At 44.3% G+C, this 21,407-nt stretch overlaps 1 protein-coding gene across 2 annotated transcripts in view; it reads right to left on the reverse strand.

The window, feature by feature from the left end:
* The window catches only part of LOC133504343 (tapasin-related protein-like), a 29,565-nt gene that overhangs the window by 3,640 nt on the left and 4,518 nt on the right, over positions 1-21,407 (reverse strand). The window contains exons 1-6 of one of the 2 annotated variants that reach the window (XM_061826490.1): positions 17,766-18,358; positions 17,216-17,509; positions 1,064-1,393; positions 365-712; positions 187-279; positions 83-102 (exon numbers count right to left, since the gene is read on the reverse strand). In XM_061826490.1, coding sequence (XP_061682474.1) covers positions 83-102; positions 187-279; positions 365-712; positions 1,064-1,393; positions 17,216-17,509; positions 17,766-17,823 — 1,143 coding nt within the window. In that variant the 5' untranslated portion in view covers positions 17,824-18,358. Of the gene's footprint in view, positions 1-82; positions 103-186; positions 280-364; positions 713-1,063; positions 1,394-17,215; positions 17,510-17,765; positions 18,359-18,395; positions 18,573-21,407 lie in introns of those variants that run through there. The other variant, XM_061826489.1, reaches the window with a different exon arrangement.

Consider the following 21,407-nt stretch of genomic DNA (forward strand, 5'->3'; position numbering starts at 1 on the left):
GACACGGAAAAATAGACTGAGATTAAAACGGTATTTCTATTATTTTCACTTGATAAGAACCATATTCAAAATATAAGCTTACCTGCAATGAATACTTTCTAACTGTGAAGAAAAAAATGGGTCCATTAATATCTTTGAGCCTGCATACGGTGACTTAATGTGTACCAGACAAGATAATAGACTCACCTTGGTGGAGGTATCTTAGCATAAAATACAGGACAGACAGCAGCAGTATGACCAAAATGCTACAAGCAGTGAGTGTGAACCAGCTGGTGGGTTCTAAGGGACAAAACATGCAAAACAATGTTCTGCTGCCACTTTGTGGTGGCTAATTGAATTGTACAATAAACTGTATGCGACTCACCTTCAACTATCAGAATGAAACTCTTTTTGATGGGCATTCGCAGAGACTGATGGGAGACTGTGCACATAAATCGGTGCCCCGATTGTCTGAGCGAAGCCTGGAGGTAGAAGAAACCTGATAGCGAGAAGGTCTTGTCCATGTTGTTTTTGTGACTGGAGAGCAAGATATTGTTGAGCGCCTTCGGGAGAGGAGAGCCAACTCTCTGACCAGAAGTTGCCGGGTCCTCCTCATACCACTCTATGTGCACATCCAGAGGGTAGTAGTTTTCTGCCTCACAAACCACCTTCTTGTTCTCACCTTCTTGCAATGTAAGAGTGTGAGCAACATTGAGGGACACCTGGGGGGACTCTGAAAAAATACAATGGGAGTGAGATTATAACTGCATAGATCTGAGTTCCTGTTACAAAACATTTATGATATAATGGTATGTTAACGCCATTAAGGTACAATGCATTTTCACATGGCACAGGAAGGGAAATTACTGCCATACTTAGTGTTTTATTTGATTTGACTTTGTCTATGGCCTAGAATGGTTTTTCATACAAATATCGACTAAAATTGCGAATCTACTACTGCAGAGCCATTGTATTTCATCAAACCAATTATTTATTATTGTTCCAAACAACTAATATTGCTAATTGAAATGATTTGATAGTCCTAAAAGCTGAATGTAGTCATAAGTCTTGGATTTGTCCTTACCTTGAATTTGGAGCCTTATATCAAGGCTGGAAGACAATGGAAACACTGACACAGAGCACACATACGTCCCTTCATGTTTGACATCAGTGAAGGGGAGGTTGTAAGATAGGTCACCACCTGCTAACTTCCTCAGATCAACTCCCCTTCCCTCACTTTGCCCAGAGTGGCTGGCATGACTGAAGAGATTGCTTCGTTCTCCGTGGTACTGCTGGTACCACAGCACGCTCACGTTTGGTCTCTTGTGATCAACAGCAAACTGGCAGTGGAGCTTTTTTTGGAACCCCAGTCCTGATGTCATCATTGGAGTTTGTGTTTTCATGACCACAGCAACTGTGAATGCAAATGTGTGAGAGCATAGACTTCAACAAGACCGCAAGCTGAAAAGATAGACTTTGGTCTTACTTCTTATAATCAATCAAAAGCCCAAACAGAATCCCATTTATTTGCTATTTGTAATATACCAAAAACACACAAGGAATTTTTCTCAGGTAGTTGGAGTCACTTGAGGAGGACAATAACCATTTTGACAATAAATACCGTATGTTCTGGACAACAGTGTCCACCGGATAATAAGCTCTACCCACTCAGTGTAGCCTCAACATAGCCTTCCCACTTAGCATCTCACCGCATTACATACATACACCAAAGTCAGTAACCTTAAAAACCCAATTATTTTCATATCTTTGAATTCGCATCTTGTTTTTGACATAAAGACATCAACAGGATGCGTTTCAGCAGCTGTTCACAGCCTGCGGTTTTCAACGGTTTTCAATGGCGGAGCAAAGCTGCCTAAAATTGACAAACAGGATGTTTGCTGCATCGCTGGGTTGCTGAACAGGAAGCCTGTGACACCCTCGAGTTACCACACAGGATGTTTGTAAGCACTGATCTTATTTTTTTTATTGCTATTTTTCCATCTAGCTATTAGTGAAGAATCTGATGCTTTGAAACTGCTTTGTGTAAAGAATATAACCTGTGTATGACTATCTCTCTCAGACAAGGCAACACATGATGTGCGACCAACGAGAACAAGCCTGTTGAATGCATGAGAGAATTGTATTCACAAGAATGTTGATACATTTACTGCTATTGCTTAATAACTAGAGTGAAACTAAAAGAAAGATAGTGGTTATATCTACAGGATGCACCTGTTGTTTGTTGATGTTAAGGGAAGTGACAGTTGAGTTTATGGGGGCCTTGCCCTATTTTGAGTGAGCTAAGAGGGGCATGACAAGACAACCCAGGGATGGGGAAAGGTACCTGACAGAATAACAAAGGAGGTACTTATCACTGGGCGTAGGCAAAGCCAAAACCTTCCAGAATGTTCTACCCAAAAGCTATAAAAGCCTTGGATACAGAAGTCCAAGGCTCTTTGTTCGTTTTACACTGACAAGGAGACAGAAGCGCCTTCCTGCAGGGAGTAATAGTCGTAGGACAAGCTGGCGGGGAGAAGTCTTCGAGCAACTTGGGATGCTTATTTTTGACTTCTTTTTTGATTGAGCACGAGCATGACAACTACTATAACAAGGTAATGGCAGGATAATACCATCGATATTACGTGGTTACCTAAGAAGGGCAAGTTGTCTTGACAATTAATCCTTAATCCTAAAACTCCTTATTACTAAATTAGGCTTCGAGCTTCGTAGGACTTGATCACCCCTAAAAGGCTCACTCAAAAATGTGAATGCTTGAATGTTTCTAATCTTACTTCATTTTTATTACTTTTTACTACTTTTATCATTTATTTCATCCTACTTACCATCAGTGTCATCATATTAATCATTTTTCCTTTTATTGATTTATGTTCAATTAACATCGAATTTTGCCTTAACATTGCAATCGTACCCCGCATCTGGCGGGAGTAACTGTCAAGTAATGAATGTTATCTGAACAATTTTTAGCATTTTATTACATACTTAAATTTCCATTTTCATCTATCATTGTCATTCTTATAATGAGTTGTCTCATCTTTTCCCATTCAACCTCATTAAAGATCAATCATCAACGACATTAACATCATCTAGTTGTAAATTCTATTTTAATCAGTCACTCATTGATAAACTCCAGCTTAATATAAAAACAAATCCGTACTGTTAAATTTACTAGGTCAATGACATGTGCAATCAATTCATAAGAGATGAAGCTGCTGTAAAAGCGGAGCGATCACTTTGTCACCCTTTTACTCTGTAAGGTTACTCAATAAGGGCTGATAAGTGAGGGCAGACTGGATTGGCTCTGCAAAACAAAAGGCAGTTAGTTCACCGAGGCGAATTCATCTAGACACCGACTTAAGAAGCTCACTTCCCCCTGCATGCACGGCATTGGAGTTGGCTGGGGTAAAGGGGTAACTTAACCCTTTAAATGGAGAGTCGGTCAGGACATTTCTCCCGATTCGTCCTGCGGCTAAGCGGAATCTGACATTAGCACACTACTGGCACCAATCAACATATTTCCATCGCTACCCTTAATCACCTTTATTTGCTGTGGATCCTTCCCGTCTCTATTCCTCTGTCTGGCCAACCTGTAGAGATCCTTTTCTCCCCCTTTTGTATCCAACCTGGTGTACATGTCGTCATATGCCTCTTGTTTAGCCTTCGCCACCTCTACTATTGCCCTACGTTGCATCTCAATATATTCCTTCCGCCTCTCCTCCGTCCTATCCATGTCCCACTTCTTCTTCGCTAATCTCTTTCCTTGGATGACTTCTTGTATTTTGGGGTTCTGCCACCAAGTCTCCTTCTCCCCTTTCCTACCAGAAGGCACCCCAAGAACTCTCCTGGTTGCCCCTCTGAGTACCTTGATAGTAGTATTCCAGTCTTCCGGGAGCTCTTCCTGTTCAACGAGAGCCTGTCTCACCTCTTTCCGAAAGGCCTCACGGCATTCTTCCTTCCTCAACTTCCACCACCTGATTCTCTGCTCCACCTTTGTCTTCTTAATCTTCCTACCCGCTACCAGAGTCATCCCACACACCACCATCCTATGCTGTCGAGCTACACTCTCTCCAACCACAACCTTACAATCAGTAACCTCCTTGAGATTACATCGTCTGCACAAAATATAATCCACCTGCGTGCTCCTACCTCCGCTTTTGTAGGTCACTCTATGTTCCTATCTCTTCTCGAAATAAGTGTTCACCACTGCCAATTCCAACCTTTTTGCGAAGTCCACCACCATCTGACCCTCAAAGTTCCTTTGCCGAATGCCGTACTTACCCATGATTTCTTCAACACCCCCGTTTCCTTCGCCAACATGTCCATTGAAAGCTGCACCAATCACAACTCTCTCTCTCTGGGATGCTCAGGACCACTTTGTCTAGTTCCTTCCAAAATTTCTCTTTCAACTCAAGGTCACATCCTACTTGCGGGGCATAGCCACTAATCACGTTATACACAATGCTCTCAATTTTAAATTTCATCTTCATCACTCGATCTGATACTCTTTTCACCTCTGAGACATTCTTAGCCAGCTCTTCCTTTAAAATAACCTCTACTCCATTTCTCTCCCCATGTACTCCGTGGTAAAAGAATTTAAAACCTGCTCCTAAGCTTCTTCCTGAACTTGGGCCGCAGGTTCGACGCGAATAATACGGCTTGTATTTGGGTACTAACATAAGACTTATTGAATTTCCTATAAGTCCTCACCTCCCTTATTGTACCCCTTGTTTGAGTCGTACACGTTATGAAGTTAAACACATTCGATGCTTCTTCAACAGCACTGTTTGATCGCAAACGCTAATCGTTGTTAGCCAGAATGTTTACCTCCTCAGCATAGATTTGATTACAAACGTTGCTTGACTTTCCGAAGCTAGGCTAGGCCACGCAGCTTCAACACGAACGCAGACTGCTCCAATTTGGGTCCGAAAATTAAACAGATTATGATTTTAGTCCACTGAAGTCCTCACCAGGGGCGTCCCATGTCCTGTGCTCACAACATTCGGTCCAAATTCAGGAGGATTTAGTTATTAAACGGTCTCGCAGGTCGGAGCCTCTTCGAATTGTTGTCACCAGTTCGGAAACCGGAAGCCAACTCCAACCCCGTACACGAACCACGCCTGACTATACGGCACGGATATATACAGTACGTACTGATACCTTGTGAAATTAGATAGCCACACAGAGGCTTTGTGAATGTTTATTGACAAACATTTAAAATTAGTGACTGTAACATGGCAGAAAAACGGCTCAAACAGAAAACAACAACAGAAAAGTGTTTTTATTCATCATCATCCTGTTCACTGAAACCAATAAAGTCATCATCTTCAGTTTCAGAGTTGAAGAGCCTCAGAAGGTTTCTGTCACATACCATTTTAGTCTCTATGTCGCTCTGAATGTCATTTTCATCTCAAGTTACCGCTGAAGGTGTGCTGTTCTCCTCACATAGCAGTCCAGCCTTTCACTTGAAGTGTGTCTTCTGCTCATATTTAGTCATGACTGTATAACTCATGTTTGAAGCATGCCAACTCATCAGCTAACCTTAAGTGAATCTTGCTGAAATGTTTACTAGAGACCAGGACGTAGGAATGTGCCCGTTATTACCAGATAGATTTGGTTTAGTCATTATGATGCTGATATTTTGTGATGCTCTTCATTTTATGATGCGATTCTTTTGTGATGCTCTTTATTTTCCTTTCATACTTTTGTGATGCGGACCCTTCTGATAATATAAGAATGCTGCAAGTTGTCTGTATCTTTGCACTTGTGATCTGCTACAGCCGTTGTCTGTCACTCATTTGTGCCCAGAATATTCTGTAAGTAAAAGCTTCGAAGAAACTGTTCATCATCTCCAGCCTGCATTTGGATAACCAACATTCTCACTCCCCGAAATTAAACGAACATGCAGGGGGGAAAAGCGTCCTCCAACAATTAGTGACCTCGACGTGATTTCGGACTGAGGTGTTGGTTGACAGACAGAACATTGGCCGGCCAACAATTGACAAGGTGAGAGGACATTTATCCTCCAAAAGTGAACTTCTGTTTGTTAACTGGTGTTGAGGTCCGTGTCACGTTTGAATTTGTGTCAGTGTGAAATTAGTTTCTGGCTGGTTGAACAGTGGGGAAATTGTGGGTGGTATATTCCTGGGTTGGAGGCCCTGGTGGGACATCGTCGCGTCCCACCTAAATGGTTGAAAAGCCGTAGAGTGTGTGGGCGTACCACTCTAAAAAGGGTTTAGAAGTGCTGTGATCGGAGGTTGTGCCGACACAATAAGGTTGTAAATCCCGTGACTGGCAGACAGAGCAGTGGGTTGAAGCCAGTCCAAAACTTTCTGAACCGAGAGGTTGTCTCGTTCTTTTCGGAGAATCCTAGAGACTACAATTCCTCATTCGAAATCAAAGGACAAAGTGTGCACGATAAAAAGTTGAGAAGAATAACCCGAATGAACAGAAGTTAAGAAGAATTACCCGGATGAACAGTGGATTGTGCAATTGTAATTTTATTTTAGGGGAGGTTGTTTCGTTCTTTCAAGAATCCTAGAAACTAGAATTCCTTAAATAAAATACCATTTTAAGGGTAATTTTGAGAAAAAAAAATGAAAATAAAAAAAAATCAAGCGCTTTTGCTAAATTAAGGTTTGAGTACTTTTGTTTGTGTGGTATTGAGTACTTTTGAGAAAATAAAGAGGTTCGAGCACTTTTGATAAAAGACGATCTAAACCAAAATGTAGGGAGAGTTTCATTGGGAAAATGAATGGTTCAATTTGCGGCAAATACCAAACCACTCCCAAATACCAAACCATTCTGAACAAGTGGTGCTAAGTGAACACGTGAGGAATGTATGTTATGTGTGTTTTGTCATTTATTTGTGTAATATGAATTTAATGAGTATTTGTTTTTCTTTTGTATATAGTTCTGATGGCATACGTGGTATATTGTGGCATCAAGTCATCAAAGCATGCCTGAAAAAGAAAGAGAGAACGAGAAAGAACAATTGAAAGAATGGATGAGGGAAAATCTGTGAGAATGGATGGTTTCCTCCAATGTCTTCAACTGCGTGTTTTGTGGCATTAATGAAGAGAGTGTTGGTCGGGTACCGTCAACTCCCAAAGGGCCCTCCCCGCCGCCTCTTTACTTGGAGGAGAAACATCTTTTGGCGTTGTCTCCAAATAACCCATGTGTACCGTCACCGTCAGGAAAGATTTAGGTGAATTTCAGGCTCCAGTGTTGAATGTAACTGCCGGTCAACTTGAAGTAGATGTAGATGATCAAACGTCTCTCACTCGCTGAAAACAAACATCAAACATGAATACGGTTGCAGAAACTCTGGCTGCTGGAGAGACCGCCGCCATTAAAGAATTAGAAGGAAAATTGGACAAAGTTGTAGATTTGAGAGCCGACCCATTCACACGTTTGAATCAACTAGGAATGTACAAGGCGGAATTAGATAGACACCAAGTGGTTCCACAAAATATTAGAGATCAACTTGAGAGAATCAGCACTGAACATGAAGACAGAGCGAACGCTGAAGTGGAAGAGCAGAAACGTGCCCGCTGAACAAGAAGCAGCCCGACTGAAGAGAGAACGGGAATTTGCTGTCTACGCTGGTAGAGGCCCTTTAAGTGGGGAAGTGGAAAACAGGTGGTACATTGTTCAGTTACAGAACCAAGTAACGGAATTAAAGTGTCATGTCCAGAATCTTTCAGATGCCCACCACGACTCTGTTCTGGATCAAACCGGAGGTCCTGAAGACCCCGAGAAAGCTTCCGAAGGTCCAGCTTCTTCTCATCGGCCTGTGACGCATTCCCAAATCTTACAGGCTCCCATGTTGGCCAAAGTTGATCCGGCTACTGGTAACTCTGCTATGTTTTACAACCCTTTCTCTCCCACTGTGAGTGTGCTGATGCAGAAACTTCCACCTATGCGATCTGGTGGTGTCAAGTGGCTTCAAGGAGTGCAGAGAGCGGTTACAGGACAAATGTTAACAGCAGGTGATATCTGTGTCCTTCTTACACAATCATGTCCGCTTTCACAGTTGAATACTTTGATGCAAAATTCAGTTTTTTCTTCCCTCCCCGATCAATAGGCTCTTACATGAGAAAATTATTTGACCTTGTCGACAGCACTGGACGCTTTGTTTCCACTTCCTGACTGTGTTATTTCAGATATGGTGTTTGCTCCCAAACCAGATGAGGAGGCCGCGGCTTTTGTTGACCAAGCCCTCGCTGATTATATTCTAAAAACAGGACACGCTCTTCCGGCCTCCACCTTGCATTCAGAAGTGTTCTGAGCAGCCATTTTGAAGGGCGTTCCCAAGTCTGTGGCGCAGGCCATGGAGGCCAATCCAGACCTTCCCAGTGCTGAGGTTGACCGGTGGTTATCACATCTTGAACATCATTTGAGGAGATATGCTAAAGAGAAAGAATCTAACGTAGACAAACACAAAAGTACAGAAACACAACTTGCTATGTTGCAGTTGCAATATCTGAAAAATTAGGAAGAAGCCACTCATGCTGTGATCTCATCTCCCTCTGTTGGTTCCAAGTGCCCCCTGGTGGCCATGACATGTGCTTCAATTGTGGACGGCCTGGTCATTGGGCCCGCATTTGCAGACAGCGACCTCAAGTGTCTGGATGGAGAGGCTGGGGCAGAGGCCAACAACCTACATGTGGCTACAATCGACGAGGTTACAACCGATCCCGAGAGAGAGGACATCTTACACAGCACCAGCAGCTACCGCAGCAGCAACGAGGATATCCCTCAGTGCCAAAACAACAGTATCTACCGCCCTCTGGTGGACAGTTTCCCCAATGATGGTGCCCTGAATTCACATGTTTAGGCCTGCAGGAGCCTTTGCTGATCCTGACGGTAGGAGGATTAACTTTATCATTTATGGTCGACACAGGAGCTCGGCATTCTACTATCACAGCCCTGCCACCTGATACCTCTCATACCAGGAAAACCATCTCACTTGTTGGATTCAAGGGTGAAGAAACTGCCCTGCAATTGACAACTCAATGTTTTTCACAGACCTTTTTGCATTCTTTTGTTTTCGCACCCAACTGTCCAGTCAATCTTTTGGGCAGAGATCTCCTCATCGCCACGTGTCCTCTCATCAAATGCAGCCTTGATGGACTCATCCTGGAATTTCCGGATGGTAACACCTACTACTGCTCTGCCACCTCTGCCTCCGGTGCCACCTCCCAGTTTCCGCTTGTTGAACAACGCCCTGTGGCATGCGCCACTGCCGACATCTATTGGAGAAGAGTGGATATTGACTCCAGTGGCTGGCTCGACTTTTGGACTCTGGTCACCTTGGGTCCGGAATCTCAGACCTTATGATATGGTAACTGATTGTATGCATTGCACTCTGTACTATGACAGATCAGGAGAAGAGATCTATAGCGAGGCATTTCAGGACATTGATAACAACATATGGGAATTGAACATGGGTGATTTGTTTGTGGGCAAACCGGGTGTTGCCTTCTTGGTCTTCTTGACTCCTGAAAAACTCGAATGGTATAAGATGGCGGATCCACCAGATCCTTCTATGCCTCCTTGTCACCCACATGTCTCCTTGATGGTTTCGCCTTCAACCACACTCAATTGGTTGCAAGGTCTTCCATTGGCATTGAGGAATATTCGGACGTCATTAAATTCTTCTAAAGGGTGGACTCCATTCGAGTGTCATACTAACAGACCGTTTCCTGCACCCACAGCTCCACTGGCTGTGGGTGAAATTCCAGGCCCATCTGGGCTCAGGCAATTAACCATTAATTTCTCCCATTTGACAGAAAGACTACCAGACGGTCCCCTCGAAATGCACGTTTGCAAATCAGTGTGGTTAAAAGTGATTCGACTTTGCTGGTCAACTTCTTCATTCCCTTCCTGCATCGCTGTGGTCCACGAATCCCACTGTTGTTGGTCTCTGCAATGTCTCACCTGTTGCGTTTCTGATGAAACCAGGACGAATATATGTTCTCCAATACTTTGTAAAAGAGGCTGGGATGGTTGGCATTTCAGACGCAATTGATGGCCTGCTCAAAGCAGGGGTGTTATGTGAAATTCCTGAATCTGATTATAACACACCAATTTTATCCATTGAAAAGAAAGGCACTGGAAAGTTTCGCATGGTCCATGACCTCCGAGCAATTAATGAAGCTGTTTTAACTCCCACTTTGCCAGTCTCGAACCCTCACTGGACACTGTCCCAAATTACGTCAGCCCACACTCATTTCACTTGCATTGACTTGGCTAATGCTTTCTTTTGCATTCCTCTCCATCCCTCAATGAGGCAATTTTTTGCTTTCTCTTGGGATGGTGTTTGTTACTCCTACAAAATCGCCTAGCTAAAGGTTTTGTCCTTTCCCCCGGACTCTTCAACAACAGTCTTCGTCAGTTGCTGTCTCCATTTGAATTCCCTAATGGAGTCGTCCTGGTGCAGCCTGTGGATGACCTCTTGCTGGCAGCTCCATCAGAAACTTCTTGTCTTGAAGCCACCAGGTCTTTGTTCTCTCATTTGGCCTATGTTGGCCTGAAGTGTTCCAAGTCCAAACTTCAGATTGCCCGACCACATGTTTCCTTTCTCGGACGACTGATCTCACGCCACGGCACAGGAATGTCTCCTACTCACAAAGACGACAGCCTTCATCACCCAAAACCAATGAATGTCAAAACCATGCTGGCCTTTCTTGGTCTTTGCAACTACTCCAGACATCATGTTCCAGACTTTGCTGAACTCACTCATCCGCTCCGACTGATGGTAAATGACCAGGGTATGCGGACCCTTTCTAATATTCTTTGTTGGACCACGGAAGCAGATACTTCCTTCATTTCCTTGAAACAGCATCTTTCCACTGCTGCGGCTCTTGCGATTCCTGATTATAACCGCACGTTCTATCTAGACGCATCTGAAAAGGTGAGTAGTTTGTCTCCTGCCCTTTATCAGAAGGGGGAAGGAGGAAGTCGATAAGTCTGTCTGTATGCATGGACTCCATTAGAAAAATACAAGCAAAGACATCCAATTTCTGCTGCTTTCGCATCTGCTCTAGCCAGAGTGATTCAGAAAACATCTCACATTGTTCTGCATCACCCACTCACTGTGTGAACATCACACAGTACAGTCCAGTACATCACAAGTCAAGATTTTGCCATGACGGAAGGAAGACAGGAAAATTGAGGCAATTTTAACACAAACACATATTCTCTTTACTCATGAAGGACTAAACATGGCTCAAGGTCTGCTCGAAGGAGAACCACATTGTTGTGTACGAAGAACTAGGAAGAAGACTCACTTCGCTTTGAACTCTATGAGACACCGCTTGAGAACCCGGACTTCATTCTTTTCACAGACGGATGTTGCTTCAAAGGCAACAATGGCCTACAATCTGGATTTGGAGTAACCCAACCCACAGAAACAGGTTTTGAAGAAGTCCAAGCTGTAAGAATTTTAGGCTCACAGTCAGCACAAAGAGCAGAAATTTTGACATTGACAGCAGCTCTCAGGTTAGCAGAAAACCACTCAGTAAACATTTATAGATTCAGCGTATGGACACATGACAGTTCATGTTGCATTAAAAGAATGGCAGCGAAACTGCAACCGGTACACCATTTAAACATCAGGACGACATTCTCAAATTGCGAGATGCTTTACTGCTCCCAACAGCGGTAGCAGTCCTTAAATGCAAACGTCACTCTCAAAGTAATGATTTTGTATCAGCAGGAAACGAATCAGCAGATCAAGCAGCAAAAAAGGCTGCAGGGTACTGACCAACACTCCAACAAATGTAAGTGAGTCTGAATGTGAAAACCAACAGGAGGTGACAGTAAAAACAGTTAAGTTGTGGCAGGAAAAGGCAAGTCCAGAAGAAGAGTGTGTGGAAGTCGAAAGGGGGTGTCAAAGATGAGGATGGCATATGGTGAAAAGAAGGTAAATAAATTCCATCTCAGACACAATTGAAAAATCTAATTTGTGAAGCCCATGGAACATGCCATGTAGGTGTGGATGAAACATTGAGACGACTCCACTCCTGGTGGCATCCTTTTATGAGACAAATTGTTAAAGGTGAACTGCAGGACTGCAGTGTTTGCAGTAAGTATAACAGTATGCCTACAACAAAACCAGATTCCTTTTCAGGATGGCCAGAAGCATATCCCTGCAAATCTGAAATAGCGAGCGTAGTGGTAAAACATTTGGTTAATCATTAGATCAAAATGAGATCAGACAATGGAACTCATTTAAAAAACAAACATCTCCAGGCTGTAGAAAAAACGTTAGGTTTGAAACATCATTTTGGTTCTGTGTATCATCCACAATCGCAAGGTCAGGTTGAGCGCATGAACAGGAACATTAAGGAAAAGATAGCTAAGGCTTTGGCTTCATCCACACACAATTGGTTGCAAGCTCTGCCATTGGCATTAATGAACATTCGAATGTCATTAAATTCTTCTAAAGGTTAGACTCCATTCGAGTGTCATTCGAAGAGACTGTTTCCTGCACCCATAGCTGATTGTGGGTAAAGTTGCAGGCCCGAGACAACTAACAATTCAATTTCTCCCATTTGACAAAGACTACCAGACGGTCCCCTCGTTAGGAACATTTGCGTTTCTGTGTGGTTAAAAGTAATTAAACGACAATTATCTGAACCTAGGTGGACAGGTCCCTTCCAAGTTACTGAGCAGACAGACACAGCAGTATGTCTTGAAGGAAAGTGGGACACGTGGTTACACATCGTTTACACGACCCGCCAGGTCCGCCTCTGGCTCAGTGATCCCTCCACCTGACGACAACTGGAAAACGGCATCTCCAGTGCTGGCTGGCACCCATTGATGACATCATTCTACAAGGGTTGATTTCATGGTACACGGGCAGAATAATCCCGGTGAATCTACCTGGGACCAGGTAGTCTAACCCCAAGGTCCTGAAGAAGCCGACTGCGCCCCAGCTCGACTCATCCCAGAGGAAAAGATCGCTGTGTCAGCGATTGATTACTGCCGCCATTGAGAATGGATGAATTGCTCCCCCTTCAGGCCCAATGCACCAGCCCCTCCCGGTTTCAGGTGTCGGACTCTTTCGAGTCCGAAAGGGGGATTGAAGTGTGTCTTCTGCTCATATTTAGTCATGACTGTATAACTCATGTTTGAAGCATGCCAACTCATCAGCTAACCTTAAGTGAATCTTGCTGAAATGTTCACTAGAGACCAGGACGTAGGAATGTGCCCGTTATTACCAGATAGATTTGGTTTAGTCATTATGATTGCCGATATTTTGTGATGTTCTTTATTTTATGATGCGATTCTCTTGTGATGCTCTTTATTTTCCTTTCATACTTTTGTGATGCGGACCCTTCTGATAGTATAAGAATGCTGCAAGTCGTCTGTATCTTTGCACTTGTGATCTGCTACAGCCATTGCCTCACTCATTTGTGCCCAGAATATTCTTCGAAGAAACTGTTCATCATCTCCAGCCTGTATTTGGATAACCAACATCCTCACTACCCGAAATTCAACGAACACGCGGGGGGGAAAGCATCCTCCAACACACTCTATACGTTTCAAGCCCATTGTCAGACCCTCAGAAAATAAAGAACTTCGCATGTGGCCAATTTTTGTACAAGATTTAAAATGATCCTCATCTGGCTTTTCTCAATGTGGAGCAGCAGTGGCACAACTCTATTCTACCCCTCCCAGATGACCGAGCTTCTCATCCTATCTCGAAGCAAGAGCCCAGACACCCAGCAGAGGAAAATCATTTTGGCCAATTGTATCCAAGATCTTTTGGTCACAAGCCACAGCTCCTGACGATGGGTGAGGCTACAAACACAGATCGATCAGCTTCACCTTTCATCTGAGCTTCGTGTTTACCACAACGTACAGATACAAAGTCTGTATCACTATCACTGCAGACACTGAACCGTTTCTGCCTGTCGATTTCCCATTTCATTCTTCCCTCATTCGTAAACAAGACCCCAAGATATTTTAACTCCTCCACGTGGGGTAGGGTGTCATCTCTGACCTGGTGAGGCCACACCACCCTTTTCCAGCTGAGGACCATGGTCTCAGATTTCTAGGTGCTGATTCTCATTCCAGCCCTTTCACACTCAGCCACAAAGTCCTCCAGTGAGAGTTGGAGATCACAGCCTGATGAACCCAACAGAACATCATCTCCCAAAAGTAGATATCCAATACTGAGGCCACCAGACGGACCCCTATACACCTCGGGTGGACCTAGAAATTCTTTCCGTAAAAGTTATAAACAGAATCAGAGACAAAGGGCAGCCTTGGCAGAGTCCAACCCTCATTGGAAACAAGTCCAACTTACCCCCGTCAATGCTCTCTCTGACGCTGGTCATTCAGAGACCTAGGAGCCCTTATCAGGGGGTTTGGTAGCCCATACTCCCGAAGAACCCCAAAACACAAAACATTCAAATTTTCATCATAGGGGTCTTTTCTGCGTGCTTTGTCTAGTCCCTCACCAAGGAGCTGTTTGCGATGGGTGACCCTAGCAGGGGCGTGAAGCGCCAGACAACTTAGCTCTTAGGATTATTGGGACAGACAAACCCCTGCACAATTAAATTGTTGATGACTTCCGGACGGGGGGTTTTGAAGGACCTGAGCAGATTTACATTAAGTGACATATACACACATAGAAACACACATCTATACCAGAACTAGTGCAGCCAAAAGAAAAGCTACAAAATGAAGACAACACACTGTTGGTTGTAATTCAAGACCTAATTTTAGAAATCTTGCTTACCCTGACAGTCCGTAACTGCATTTACACAAATAAATAAGTTAACATGGAAATATTCCACCCTCTCAGTACCAGAAATATAAAAGAAGTGGGACGCTGCCTGAGTGTAAATCTATTCTGGGTTTCCATCCATTCATTTTGTGAGCCGCTTATCCTCACGAGGATCAAGGGAGTCCTGGAACCTATCCCAGCTGTAATCAAGAAGGAGGCGGGGTACGCCCTGAAGTGGTTGCTAGCCAATCGCAGAGCATGTGGAGATAGCCGGACTCACAATCACACCTAAAGGCAAATTAGTCTCCAATTAATGCATGTTTTTGGGATGTGGGAGCAAAGCAGAGTTCCCGGAGAAAACCCACGCAGGCACGGGGAGAACATGCAAACTCCACACAGGCGGGGCTGGAACTCGAACCCTGGTCCTCAGAACTGTGGGGCCAACGCTCTACTCCTCTCCCACCGTGCTGCTATTCTGGGTTTATCACTTGAAGTTGATTTCTATCACCCTGTTGTGTTAAACAGCAACTGTTACTATCCAAACGGGTGGACTTTTTTTTCAATGGAGTGTCCCAAAATTCTGTTGTAACAAAAAAAAACATCATTCAGAGGGCTGAGGGGAATAACCCCTAAAATTGTTGGTCAACAGGGAGGCGGCAGGTGGGGTTCTGACCAAAATTTGAACAGAATTGTTTGGAAGAGGGGTTCCAGCGGGGTGGCTGCCCTTCAGGCTATGGCCACCCTGGCTCTGTACCTGTGTCCAATAACTATTTTATAGGGTGCCACCGAAATCATCACACATCAAATTATCAGACTGTGTAAAAGCACAAACAGTTTCATCTGTACAATTTGTGTAGAAGGCAATAGGGGGAAAATGCTACAGTGGTGAAAATAAGTATTTGAACACCCTACTTTATTACTACTATATTGCAAGTTCTCCCACTTAGAAATCATGGAGGGGTCTAAAATTGTCATCGTAGGTGCATGTTCACTGTGAGAGAGATAATCTCAAAAGAAAAATCCAGAAATCACAATGTATGATTTTCTAACAATTTATTTGTGTGATACAGCTGCAAATACGTATTTGAACACCTGTCTATCAGCTAGAATTTTGACCCTCAAAGACCTGATGGTCCGGCTTTAAAAGTCCACCTCCACTCCATGTATTATCCTGAATCATACGCACCTGTGTGAGGTCGTTAGCTGCATACAGACACCTGTCCACCCCATGCAATAAGTAAGACTCAAAGATGTAACATGGCCAAGACCATAGAGCTGTCCAAAGACACCAGAGTCAAAATTGGACAACTCCACACGGCTGGAAAGGGCTACGGAGAAATTGCCAAGCACCATGATGAAAAAAGGTCCACTGTTGGAGCAATCATTAGAAAATGGGAGAAGCTGAACATGACTGTCAATCTCAATCAGAGTGGAGCCCCATGCAAGATATCCCCTTGTGGGGTCTCAATGTTCCATAGAAAGATTAGGAATCAGCCCAGGACGACACGACAGGACTTGGTCAATGACCTGAAAAGAGCTGGGACCACCGTTTCCAAGGTCACTGTTGGCAATACAATAAGACGTCATGGTTTGAAATCATGCATGGCACGGAAGGTTCCCCTGCTTAAACCAGCAGATGTCAAGGCCCGTCTTAAGTTTGCCAATGACCATTTGGATGATAGAGAGGAGTCATGAGAAAAAGTTTTGTGGTCAGATGAGACCAAAATGGAACTTTTGGCCAGAATTCCACTAAACCGTGTTTGGAGGAAGACGAATGATGAGTTCCATCCCAAGAACAACATCCCTACTGTGAAGCATGGGGGTGGTAGCATCATGCTTTGGGGGTGTTTTCTACATATGGGACAGGGCGACTGCACTGTATTAAGGAGAGGATGACCGCAGCCATGTATTGTGAAATTTTGGGGAACAACCTTTTACCCCAGGAAAAGCAAGCAGTGGCTCAGTAAAAAGCATATCAAGGTTCTGACGTGTCCTAGCCAGTCTCCAGACCTAAACACAATAGAAAATCTTTGGAGGGAGGTGAAACTCTGGCTTTCTCAGTAACAGCCCAGAAACCTGTCTGATCTAGAGAAGATCTGTGTGGAGGAGTGGGCCAAAATCCCTCCTGCAGTGTGTGCAAACCTGGTGAACAACGACAGGAAACATTTGAGCTCTGTAATTGCAAACAAAGGCTACTGTACCAAATATTAACATCATTTTTCTCAGGTGTTCAAAGACTTATTTGCAGATATATCACATATATAAATCGTTAAAAAAATTCATACATTGTGACTTCTGGATTTTTCTGGATTATATCTCTCACAGTGGACATGCAATTACGATGAAAATTTCAGACCCCTCCACGATTTCCAAGTGGGAGAACTTGCAATAAAACAGGGTGTTCAAATACGTTCTTTGTTTACAGCTGTGATGTTTCAATTCTGCAAGAATTTTAAGTAAAATGATGTAGACTGTTACCTGAGGTAATGAGGGTCTTTCCATTCTCAACGGCAGGCCAATTACGGGCATCCTGCCATCCGGAAGGTGGAGGCTCACATGGGTGTCTGAGGATTCCAGAGACAGTGAAGAGACCTTTCGTGTGTGTCAGGGTAATGCTGAACCAAGAGTTGTACTCTTGTGACTTTTGGGCTGGCCAGTTAATGTGGACACCCTCTGTGGTGGATCTCTGAATGGTACAATCCATGTGATCTGCTTCCACGTCCTTCAAATAGCTCCACAGGTTTGGTTTGGATTCTTGACAGATGACAATCACTGAGTAAAATATTTCTTTAGTGTGCATTATCTACATCAGTGGTCGGGAACCTTTTCGACTGAGAGAGCCATAAATGCCAAATATTTTAAAATGTATTTTCAAAAGACCCATACAGTGTTTTAAAAACTAAGTACAGGTGTATTTTCTCATTTATGTAAGGCCAACACTTTTGGAGTACTCAGAATTCTTGTCAATAACATTTCAAATAACATTGTTACGCTGTTGCTAATCAATGATGACAAAAGTACTTCTTACCATTAATGCGTCTTGTGGTGCTGCATGGTTTTGCTGATGGCTCCGGAGTCTGTTTCATATGTCGTTAGATTAAGCTTTATGCAGGCGTTGCGACTTCCGTCCTCTAATCGTGACCGTAATTGAATTTGATTTGCCATCATGATGATACGATGGTGAACAGTTCTTGCCGACAAAGGCATGTCTTCTATTCATTTGATTATCTTGTCTTCATGCGAAGTTGTCAAAATTTTTATTGGGAACATCAAGTACGAATGCTTTGGCATACTCCCCATCTATGGATTTAGACACAAAGCAGAACCCTCTCTCTCCAAAAAGGCTGTCCATTCTTGTTAAAAACTTTGGTCCTGCTCATTTTTTCTTTGAGCGACCTTTGTCAAAAGCGTTTCCATAATTAGCTGTTCCGACCCGATCAGTGTTCAACCCAAAACATCGACTGCCACACCAAACTACGGATACCCCACTAGGACAAACTGTCTCTGCCTCATTTGTGTTGCCTGCACGACAGAAATCACATGTACAGTATGTTGTTATGAGGGCTCTGTGAGTAATATGCAACCATCAAAAGCGACAGTTATGGCTCACAAGCCAGAGGTTCCCGACCGCTGACCTACAAGCTAATTAAGCCCTTACCAATCACAAGGAAAGTGAGAGCCTGTGGGTTAACAGGACTGTCTCCCCCCTGACCAAATTGCAGAATGACAGATCTTTGAAGGACCTTAACGTCACGCCCACCTTCACTATTTACATCCACAATATAGTCATTGAATACACAGGGCAGCCATGACAGGGGGTGAGCACACTGGACACCTGCAAAAAAACAAACACTGCATTAATCAGTAGGTGATATATAGTAATGGGCACGACAGTTCTTTTGCGTGTACTGAATCACTCGAATCAGTTTACTTTTTTTTTTTTCATAAAATAATTGAGTGCTTCCTCATTCCATTGATAATCCATCCCTGAGGTTTACATAGTGCTATATTGCCAGTCAAACCTAGCTGGTCAGCAGTGCGGGAGTCGTTGAACCGGAGCAGATATTTCCAATTGCCTGAGACCTGATGTGCTGTTGGTTGTCACAACAGACGAGACAGTTCTTCAAATAGATTATTCTATGAATATCAGATGAACAGATTGATGGATTTCAGCAATTAAACAGGATGGATGGTCCCCAACTAAATACACACGCCTATGTACCAATCATTTTGTTAGGAATTATTCTTCTCAATCTCAAATTATCAAATTGACTCATTTAATAACAATGCATATTTACAAAAAAAATCCATCACAGAGAAGTTTACGGAGGTAAGCGTGTGGCAGCAATACGCTTCCGTGTATGGAGGAGCCGACTCCCTGTCCTAAATTTTTTTCCAGTCATAGTTAATGAATGCGAGTTTGTGTAAAACCAGGGATCATTTACTTACATATTGGTATTTGGATTGAAAAAATCTGCGTGGGTCCATCACTATGTGTGATTTATTCTTGATTGAGAACAGCAGTAACAAAGCATTTGTATGTGTCCAGAATTTTATATGCTTTCAAACTCTTCTGTGTAAATCTTGACGACTTATTTACCAGATACATGTGTATTTCCAGGTGTCCAAGACAAGCGGAAGCAAATTAACAGTCAAATTTCTTATCAAAGAAAACATCGACTTCGGCATTAAATATGGATCCTCTATGCCAAGTGTCTCTAATTTTTCCACATACCTTCGTTTATTATCACCTTCTTAATGTTTAACGGTATTGGATGAAACTCTGGGTGTCGTGCTATAAAACATACTGTCACGACCAGAACATGGGGTTTGAACCAAATGCACGACTTGGGAGGCACAGATGCGGTAAATGAAATGTCTTTATTAAGATGGGCATCGGGAATCCAACAGGCAGTCAACGAAAGCAGCAATAGGGAAATCGGCAGCCAAGAAAGGCAGGTCAGTAGGCAGGCAGGAGTTGGTACATATGAGAAGAGGATCACGAGAGTGCAGGAACGAGGCTTGAGGCAACGATCTGTGCGCCTCACTGATTGCTCCTGGTGCATGCCGCATCAGGGACCAGCACAGCCTTGACAGGGCCATGACAGTAACAGTCGGCCCCATACGGCCCAGAGGCCTCAGGGTGGGTGGCGTGAAAGTCTCTCATGAGGTTGGCATCAACCATGAACCGGGATGGGATCCATGAACGTTCTTCGGGACTGTAGCCCTCCCAATCCACCAAATACTGGATTTCCTTCTCCCGGCGGAGGTACAACAGGAGCCAGCGTATAGAGTAGACCAGGCCTCCATCAACCATGTGGGGGGGTCGGAGGGGGGTCGGCTGGAGGGACCAACGGGGACAGCCAAGCCGGCTTGAGCAGTCTCACATGGAAAGTCAAGCGGACCCGCATCGATCACGGGAGCTTCAGCGAAACTGCAACTGGGTTAATCACTTTAGTAATGGGGAATGGGCCAAAGAATGTGGGAGCCAGCTTGCGAGACTCCATCCGAAATTGGAGGTCTCTTGTCGATAACCACACCCGCTAGCCTACTTAATAGGTCGGTGCCCTATTCCTTTTGTAGTCCGCTGGGGCCTCGTAGGTGCATCCCATCCGTAGCAGCATTTTTCTGGCTTGCTCCCAGGTTCACTTGCAACGTCGTACTATGGCCAATCCTGACGGCACAGGGGAATCAGCACCTACAGACGGGAAGTGAGAAGGGGGGTAATGTACTACATGGAAGGGGGCCATACCTGTCGATGCCGAAGGAAGAGAGTTGTGAGCTGAGCTGCCAACTCCAGGTGCTGTGGTCACGAGAAGCCTGGTATCGGAGTACAGTCTCAAAGTCTTGGTTGACCCGTTTGGTCTGCCCGTTGGACTGCGGATGTTGGCCCGAGGTCAGACTTGTCGTGGCCCATATAAGGGAGCAGAACTACCTCCATAATCAGGAGATAAATTGAGGGCCCCTATCCGACATCATGTCTGTGGGCAAGCCGTTGTACCGGAAAATCTTATCCAACAGGAGCTCAGCGGTCTGTTTGGCAGGAATCTTCAGTAGCGGAATGAAGTGGACCATTTTTGAGAAGCAGTCCACCACCGAAAGAAAGGCAGTCTGACCCTGCGGAGACCAGTCATAAAATCTAGGGATATGTGGGACCATGGCCATTGGGGAATGGACAATGGATGTAGCTCCCCAGCAGGCCGTTGTCGAGAGGGTTTATTGGCCGCACAAACCAGGCATGCATTGACGTATTCTTGTATGTCTTTTTTGAGGTTTGGCCACCAAAGGCGTTGTTCCACCACCGACTGGGTCTTAGCCATGCCCGACACATGGTCCGATTCGTGTGGGCCCAGTCTATCACCTTTGCTCTCAGTGGGGGCACAACAAATAGCCTGTTGGCGGGGCATCCGGCCGGGCTGGGGGAGTCTTTCAGGGCTTCTTTCACTTGGGTCTTGATCTCCCAAGTGAAGATTGGGATTCAGCAGGATTCAGGGAGAATCAGGGCGTGCCCAGCTTCACCTCGTTCCCCCTCCTATAGCCGCGATATGGCATCGGGCTTGCCGTTCTCGGTCCCTGGTCAGAAGGACATCTTGAACCGGAAACGAGTAAAGAAGAGTGCCCACCTGGCTTGTCGGGCATTTAGTCTTTTGGCGGCCTTGAGGTACTCAAG

This window comes from Syngnathoides biaculeatus, chromosome 8 (assembly GCF_019802595.1).
Source record: "Syngnathoides biaculeatus isolate LvHL_M chromosome 8, ASM1980259v1, whole genome shotgun sequence".
NCBI classification, from domain to species: Eukaryota; Metazoa; Chordata; class Actinopteri; order Syngnathiformes; family Syngnathidae; genus Syngnathoides; species Syngnathoides biaculeatus.